This window comes from Tasmannia lanceolata, chloroplast, assembly GCF_043159265.1.
Source record: "Tasmannia lanceolata voucher PDBK TA2019-0017 chloroplast, complete genome".
Lineage (NCBI taxonomy): Eukaryota > Viridiplantae > Streptophyta > Magnoliopsida > Canellales > Winteraceae > Tasmannia > Tasmannia lanceolata.
Genome location: NC_050986.1, coordinates 47,501 through 55,000, shown reverse-complemented (window position 1 = coordinate 55,000; position 7,500 = coordinate 47,501). Strand labels below are relative to the sequence as shown.

At 35.8% G+C, this 7,500-nt stretch overlaps 4 protein-coding genes and 4 non-coding genes; 5 read left to right on the top strand and 3 right to left on the bottom strand. All coding sequences in view use genetic code 11, as the record gives it.

Moving 5' to 3' along the window:
- The first annotated feature begins 1,481 nt into the window (after positions 1–1,481).
- ndhC (NADH-plastoquinone oxidoreductase subunit 3) lies at positions 1,482–1,844 on the top strand. The gene has a single exon. The coding sequence runs from the start codon at positions 1,482–1,484 to the stop codon at positions 1,842–1,844; it is 363 nt and encodes a 120-aa protein (YP_009942934.1).
- A 59-nt stretch (positions 1,845–1,903) lies between these two features.
- On the top strand, positions 1,904–2,587 carry ndhK (NADH-plastoquinone oxidoreductase subunit K). The gene has a single exon. It carries the CDS (start codon positions 1,904–1,906, stop codon positions 2,585–2,587), a length of 684 nt encoding a protein of 227 aa, YP_009942933.1.
- Positions 2,588–2,692: 105 nt separating this feature from the next.
- On the top strand, positions 2,693–3,169 carry ndhJ (NADH-plastoquinone oxidoreductase subunit J). Its single transcript has one exon. The coding sequence runs from the start codon at positions 2,693–2,695 to the stop codon at positions 3,167–3,169; it is 477 nt and encodes a 158-aa protein (YP_009942932.1).
- Positions 3,170–3,860: 691 nt separating this feature from the next.
- On the bottom strand, positions 3,861–3,933 carry trnF-GAA. The gene has a single exon. It is a non-coding gene; the product is annotated as a tRNA-Phe (tRNA).
- A 369-nt stretch (positions 3,934–4,302) lies between these two features.
- On the bottom strand, positions 4,303–4,883 carry trnL-UAA. One transcript has 2 exons: positions 4,849–4,883; positions 4,303–4,352 (listed from the first exon to the last, which is right to left on the bottom strand). It is a non-coding gene; the product is annotated as a tRNA-Leu (tRNA).
- A 770-nt stretch (positions 4,884–5,653) lies between these two features.
- trnT-UGU lies at positions 5,654–5,726 on the top strand. The gene has a single exon. It is a non-coding gene; the product is annotated as a tRNA-Thr (tRNA).
- Positions 5,727–6,102: 376 nt separating this feature from the next.
- Positions 6,103–6,708, top strand: rps4 (ribosomal protein S4). The gene has a single exon. The coding sequence runs from the start codon at positions 6,103–6,105 to the stop codon at positions 6,706–6,708; it is 606 nt and encodes a 201-aa protein (YP_009942931.1).
- Positions 6,709–6,994: 286 nt separating this feature from the next.
- trnS-GGA lies at positions 6,995–7,081 on the bottom strand. The gene has a single exon. It is a non-coding gene; the product is annotated as a tRNA-Ser (tRNA).
- Positions 7,082–7,500: the final 419 nt, after the last annotated feature.

Here is a 7,500-nt window from a genome sequence, read left to right as displayed (position 1 = left end):
CACGGATCTAGGACCTATTCTTGTTCTTGTATTTGTAGAAAAGCCAGAGTTTCAAAAAGAAAGCTCTTCGGTAAGTTTCATTGTAAACATTGTAAAATAGACTAGACTTTTCTTCGTATAGCCGGCCTAGCAAAGGCAAAGCAAGTAGTTTAGTTATTTTTATCTTTCTGTACAATACTTATTTTTTTGTATCCCAACCTACTCCAATCCAATTGCTCATCATTTCAATTCTGTCGATTCTACCGATGCAGACTTTATGCAAGAAGATTAGGGGTCTGTTTGAACTTGGATGAGTTAGGAATCCAATCCCCCGACTGATCGCTCTTTGGTGGAACAACAACCCAAATTCATTGTTTCAGAAATAATGAATTGGTCCTAAATGTATCAACGTTTGTGCTCTCTTCTATTTCTATGAGTGTTTTTGGGGATTTGGTCTGTCGAATTGTTCGACAACGCGTGATTCCATCAGAGCTATCTTCTGTAGATAATTTATGATTCGGCCGACTCTACCATTGTGGTACGCTCCATTGTGTGGGTTTGCTTCAAACGAAACCTCTTTTGATTGTCACGAAACCTAACCCATTGGTTGGTCTTACTAGGTGTTATTACATTAATAAGTATTTCGAGTCATTCCAAATAGCGATTTTGGGTACTAGAAATGGGTCCGAAATAGGATGACTCTTTCAAGACTTTTAACTCGATTTAAATAACTCGATTGTTTCTGGGGGGTCCTGTCGGGATAGTACAGGTCAAAAGTATCTAATTGGGGTATAGGAACCCATGAGTTGTTCTATGTAAGGGTTCCTCATAATTCAACAGATTGAAGATTGAATCAAATCAATTAAGTATAAATCTGGGACAAGGAGAGAGTCTAATTGGTCGATGCATTCTGTTTCTGTTTATGTATTCATATCGAATCAATAGAAACAATGATTCTATACCCCGATCTTAATGAAAAGAATACACCAACGCCAACCGAGTAGAATATACCCTAAATCCCGAGCTAGGCATTCTACTACAAAAGAGAAAAAAAAATGAGCCAGACCTCTTCTTTGATTTTATTATATTATTATATTATATTCATTGAATATTTTCATTGAAAATGGAATATTTCCATTTTATTTTCACATAATTATAGATAATATAATTAATATTGAATTAATCTTTTTTTTATTCATTTTTGATGAAAATGAAAATATTCTTTCATTTATTTTTTTTTTTTATAGAAAACCCAAGGTAAAGTGAGAGAGTCTTATTTGTACAAGAACATAATATGTCTACACCATATCTAAATAGAATTGAAGAAAGGGTAAGTGGGATTCTATTGGATGAATCTTGAAACGAGGCATGACCCGCAGCAAACAAACTCAACTATGTGGTTCGATCAAAATTGTTGTTTCGACTAAGCAGTTATGGATGAATTGACAATTCCAATTTGAATCGACTAATTCGGTATATTCCACATTCATGAGAGTGCATCTATGTTTCTGCTTTACGAATATGATATTTTCTGGGCATTTCTAATAATATCAAGTCTTATTCCTATTTTAGCATTTCTAATTTCGGGAGTTTTAGCCCCGATTAGTGAAGGACCAGAGAAACTCTCTAGTTATGAATCGGGTATAGAACCAATGGGGGATGCTTGGTTACAATTCCGAATTCGCTATTACATGTTTGCTCTAGTTTTTGTTGTTTTTGATGTTGAAACGGTCTTTCTTTATCCATGGGCAATGAGTTTCGATGTATTGGGTGTATCTGTATTTATAGAAGCTTTCATTTTCGTGCTTATCCCAATTGTTGGTTCAGTTTATGCATGGCGAAAAGGAGCATTGGAATGGTCTTAGCTCCTGAATATTCAGACAATCAAAATCAAAAACAAAGAAAAGATTACATTGAGACAGTTATTAATTCTATTGAGTTTCCGTTACTTGACCAAACAACCCAAAATTCAGTTATTTCAACTACATCGAATGATCTTTCGAATTGGTCAAGACTCTCCAGTTTATGGCCGCTTCTCTATGGTACCAGTTGTTGCTTCATTGAATTTGCTTCATTAATAGGCTCGCGATTCGACTTTGATCGTTATGGATTGGTACCAAGATCGAGTCCTAGGCAAGCAGACCTCATTTTAACAGCCGGCACAGTAACAATGAAAATGGCGCCTTCCTTAGTGAGATTATATGAGCAAATGCCTGAACCAAAATATGTCATTGCGATGGGAGCTTGTACTATTACAGGAGGGATGTTCAGTACGGATTCTTATAGTACCGTTCGGGGAGTCGATAAGCTAATTCCTGTGGATGTCTATTTGCCGGGCTGCCCACCCAAACCAGAGGCAGTTATAGATGCTATAACGAAACTTCGTAAGAAAGTATCTCGAGAAATCTATGAAGATCGAATTGGGTCTCAACAGGAAAATCGATATTTTACTACCAATCACAAGTTTCATGTTGAACGCAGTACTCATACTGGAAATTACGATCAAGGATTACTCTATAAATCTCCATCTACTTCAGAAATACCTCCTGAAACTGAAACATCTTTCAAATACAAAAGTTCAGTATCTTCCCACGAATTAGTGAATTAGGCAGGATGCTTTTGTGCAGAATAACAAACAGCGGGTAAATCTTCATAAATTTCATCGTAAATGTGAAATACTCATACAAATACAAATGTGGGAGAGATCAAGAAGATGCAAGGTCGTTTATCTGCTTGGCTAGTCAAGCATGAGCTAGTGCATAGATCTTTGGGCTTCGATTACCAAGGAATAGAGACTTTACAAATAAAGCCCGAGGATTGGTACTCCATTGCTGTCATTTCATATGTATATGGTTACAATTATCTACGTTCCCAGTGTGCTTATGATGTAGCACCGGGCGGGTTGTTAGCTAGTGTGTATCATCTTACGAGAATACAGTATGGTGTGGATCAACCCGAAGAGGTATGCATAAAAGTATTTGCCCCAAGGAGGAATCCTAGAATCCCGTCTGTTTTCTGGATTTGGAAAAGTGCTGATTTTCAAGAACGGGAATCTTATGATATGTTGGGAATCTCTTATGAAAATCATCCACGCCTGAAACGTATCTTGATGCCTGAAAGTTGGATAGGCTGGCCCCTACGTAAGGATTATATTGCCCCCAATTTCTATGAAATACAAGATGCTCATTGAATGATAAGAAACTAATATTCACTTCTACGACTCCAGATATTCAAGGAATCTTTTTATGTTCTGTTCTAGATGAAACAGAATAACTGGACTCTCATCTCAGTATTATGAATGGGCTACTAAAGGGGCTTCATTGATATTCCCCAATTTGGAAGATATCCATTTCGGATGAGCAAAGCCAATAGGATGAATCAAAAGAGTTCTGCACCATGAACTTTGTACCGCGCACATCACTTAGATGGGCCCCGAAAAGTCACGTAGGAGGGAGTGAAGAAAGAGAAAGTGAAGAAATAGAATATGAAAGAAAATATGAAATTATGAACTCAAAATTCAGAAATGAAAAGGGGATCGGATTTTCTTTGTACTGTATCTGAAATGAATCCTGTCTATTCCTACCCTTCGATTCCTCTCTAGACTAGACTTTTGGGTTTTCAGCCAACTAACTTCAATTCAAATATGTATGAAGTATTAACATTCTTTTTGAGCGAGAGCAGGTACAGTATGAACAAACAAAAAAGAAGAGGGAACAGAATCTAATTCTTTTCTTTACCCATCAAAAAAAAAAAATGGGGGATCTAGATATATCCCTAGATGGATAAGTATGTATCATGATCTAGACTATTAACGAATAGAATATGGATCCCGATCCATATCGATTCATTTGTATGAGTATCTATTCGATATATTAACCACGTGCCAGGAACCAGATTTGAACTGGCGACACGAGGATTTTCAGTCCTCTGCTCTACCAGCTGAGCTATCCCGACCATCCCCGACGCATCATCCTACTAGAGGGCTTGGGTCTATGTCAATTAAAGGGACTCAAAAAACATTAGAAAATCTTACCTCAGCCTTGGAATTTCTTGGATCTTCAAAAAGAAGACTTTGTAAGTGTAAGAGTAATGATATGGACTGTGAATGATTCAATAATGGAGATTCCTTGCCATATATGTTCATTTGTACGTAGATCATATCTATCACAAGACTTGTGATAAGAGAGAAAGATTTCTGGTCGGATCCATTTGTGAAAGAGTAGAGTGAGTGAGAAACATAGCTAAGCTCATTTTGAACCACTGACGAAAAAAGAGGATAAATGGTTAGGGAATGGAATAAAATAGGCCTTTTTTTTTTTTTATTGGGGATAGAGGGACTTGAACCCTCATGATTTCAAAAGTCGACGGATTTTCCTCTTACTATAAATTTCATTGTTGTCGGTATTGACATGTAGAATGGGACTCTATCTTTATTCTCGTCCGATTAATCAGTTCTTCAAAAGATCTTTCAGACTCTGGAGTAAATGATTTGATCACTGAATCTTCGATTCTTCCTTTTGGAATCGATTTAATTTAGCAAGAATTCTGCAATTTTTCATATAAATAATCAAAAAATCCGGATTCGGGTCGTGATTAATCATTTGATATTTAAGTACGTCTATGTACTTAAATAAGGTCATCCTTTCTGGAGTTTTGATAGAAGGATTCCTCTACCAATGTAGTCAACCCCGTTCGTTAGAACAGCTTCCATTGAGTCTCTGCACCTATCCTTCTTTTGATTCTCGCTTTCTGAACCCTTGTTTTCAGAAAACTGGATTTGGCTCAGGATTGCCCATTTTTAATTCCAGGGTTTCTCTGAATTTGGAAGTTACCACTTAGTAGGTTTCCATACCAAGGCTCAACCCAATCAAGCCCGTAGCGTCTACCAATTTCGCCATATCCCCCTTATGAGATCTCGATCTCATTGTGATCCCATCCCCTTCTTTCATTTATGTTGGAACCATTGAATTCATTAGATACTGATTCCTATATCGAAAAAGTGTCTGCTCCTATTTTATTTCTTGCCCATCTTCTTTCATATCTATTGGAGGACCATTCCATTATTTGGTCCAATCAGAAATGATTCTATCATTGATGTATCTGCAATTCAATATGGATGGATATATCCCACATATAGATGTTCCCCCCCCTCTCATTTTTCCCGCGCAGTTTGGAATACTGGAACGGTCGATATTCATTCTTCTTTTTTTTTTTTTCGTCCTATCTCCTCCCTTTCCGAATGAAACAAAAGGAATATCTCAGTAGGATCTGGATTGCATCCTTATCTTATCCTTTCCTTAGGAACTACACTCTAATAGAAATAGAATTCATATAATCTGCTATAACTGCTATAACTAATAGTTATATTCTATTCTATATAGAATATAGAATTATTTCATATGTATATAGTATTATTTTGCGTTTTTTAAATTTGATTTGAATGAAAAAAAAAAAATTCTAGTGCTAGTGACTACTAATAAATGAAATAATCAAAAATAAATAATCAAAAATAAAATCAAAATTCATATTATATTAATATATTATATTAATAATTATTAATATTAATTAATATGTTATAATAATTTATAATAATTAATATTAATAATTATTAATAGCTAACTAAGATCCCAATAGTTTCCCGAATTCCTATTCACGCACTATTTCTGTTATATGAGCCCGCTTAGCTCAGAGGTTAGAGCACCGCATTTGTAATGCGGTGGTCATCGGTTCGATTCCGATAGTCGGCTTTCTCTATTTGTTCTATTTTTTTTTTTTTATCAGGATTGATCATCTTTCCTTGAGACCAAGGAATATTGAGAAGACCCCCCCCTTTTTTTTCTCCAAATGTCGGGTTACCGATCTATTATGTTATGTCGCGGGAACTTCCAACTATGAATAAAGAATAAAAAACGGATTGGAGCCGTTTGATCTATACAGAACAAATCAAGAAAAGGATCCTTAACTTCCCATATATACAATATACAAAATAATACGGATATTGATACAATTCATCTTATTCCTCTTTGTAGTACTTCAGTGGATTTAGCTTCGTTTATCGTTTAGTTCAGTATTAATTTAGGTTTATTCTGTAAAATGAAATTTCAATAAAATTAAGGAGTCTTTATGTCTCGTTACCGAGGGCCTCGTTTCAAAAAAATACGCCGTCTAGGGGCTTTACCGGGACTCACTAGGAAAAGACCTAGATCCGGAAGTGATCTTAGAAACCAATCGCGTTCCGGGAAAAGATCTCAATATCGTATTCGTCTAGAAGAAAAACAAAAATTGCGTTTTCATTATGGTCTGACAGAGCAACAATTACTTAGATATGTTCGTATTGCTGGGAAAGCCAAAGGGTCAACAGGTCAGGTTTTACTACAACTACTTGAGATGCGTTTGGATAACATCCTTTTTCGATTGGGTATGGCTTCGACCATTCCGGGAGCCAGGCAATTAGTTAATCATAGACATATTTTAGTTAATGGCCGTATAGTAGATATCCCAAGTTATCGCTGCAAACCCCAAGATATTATTACTATGAGGGATGAACAAAGATCCAGAGCTCTGATTCAAAATTATATGGATTCATCCCCCCACGAGGAGTTGGCAAAACATTTGAGTCTTTATTCATCCCAATATAAAGGATTAGTAAATCAAATAATAGATATTAAGTGGATCGGTTTGAAAATCAATGAGTTGCTAGTCGTAGAATATTATTCCCGTCAGACTTGAACCTAACTAAAATAACAAAGCTTTGGACAAGCCCCTTTTTTTTCTTTCGCCGAAGTAAATAGATCTAAGAGGTTTGATCCGGATTTTTCTCCCATTCACGTATTACAAATGGATCAGCGGTGAGATTTTTATTCCTTGTCCATTCTTTCCGTTCCGGTATTTTCCATACCACAGCAATTAGGAATAGAGAATCTATATCAAATAAAGTACGATTGGAATACTCGTATCAATTGTTATTTGATTTGATACATTGTAGTCGGTACCGTTGGTGAATTAGGTGAAGGTACGGAGAGAGAGGGATTCGAACCCTCGGTAAACAAAAGCCTACATAGCAGTTCCAATGCTACGCCTTGAACCACTCGGCCATCTCTCCTACATAATCTTATGATTATGACCCAGAAACCGAGTGAATAGCGAGTCATTCATATTATTGTATTATTGCAATACAGGTATGACCAATCAATTCTAAATAGAAAATAGAAAACTTTTCATTAAAGAAAGATCTTCCCTCGAGGATCGAGGGATAAAAAAACATTTTTTTTTCTTATCTTTTTCTTATCTTATTAAAAAGATTAAAAAAAAATAGATAGAATCTATCTATTCATGTTTGTCAAGAAGACGATCCCGTCTTATTCTTAGATTTATACTGGATTAAACCAATGAATTGGAACAAGTCAACTGACCCTATTTTATACTATGGTTACATTTAGACTATTATGGTTCCATAGGAATTCCAAAATTCCTTTCTAGTTTCAGATTTCTCAACAACAATTCCTCTCATGAGCTACCCCA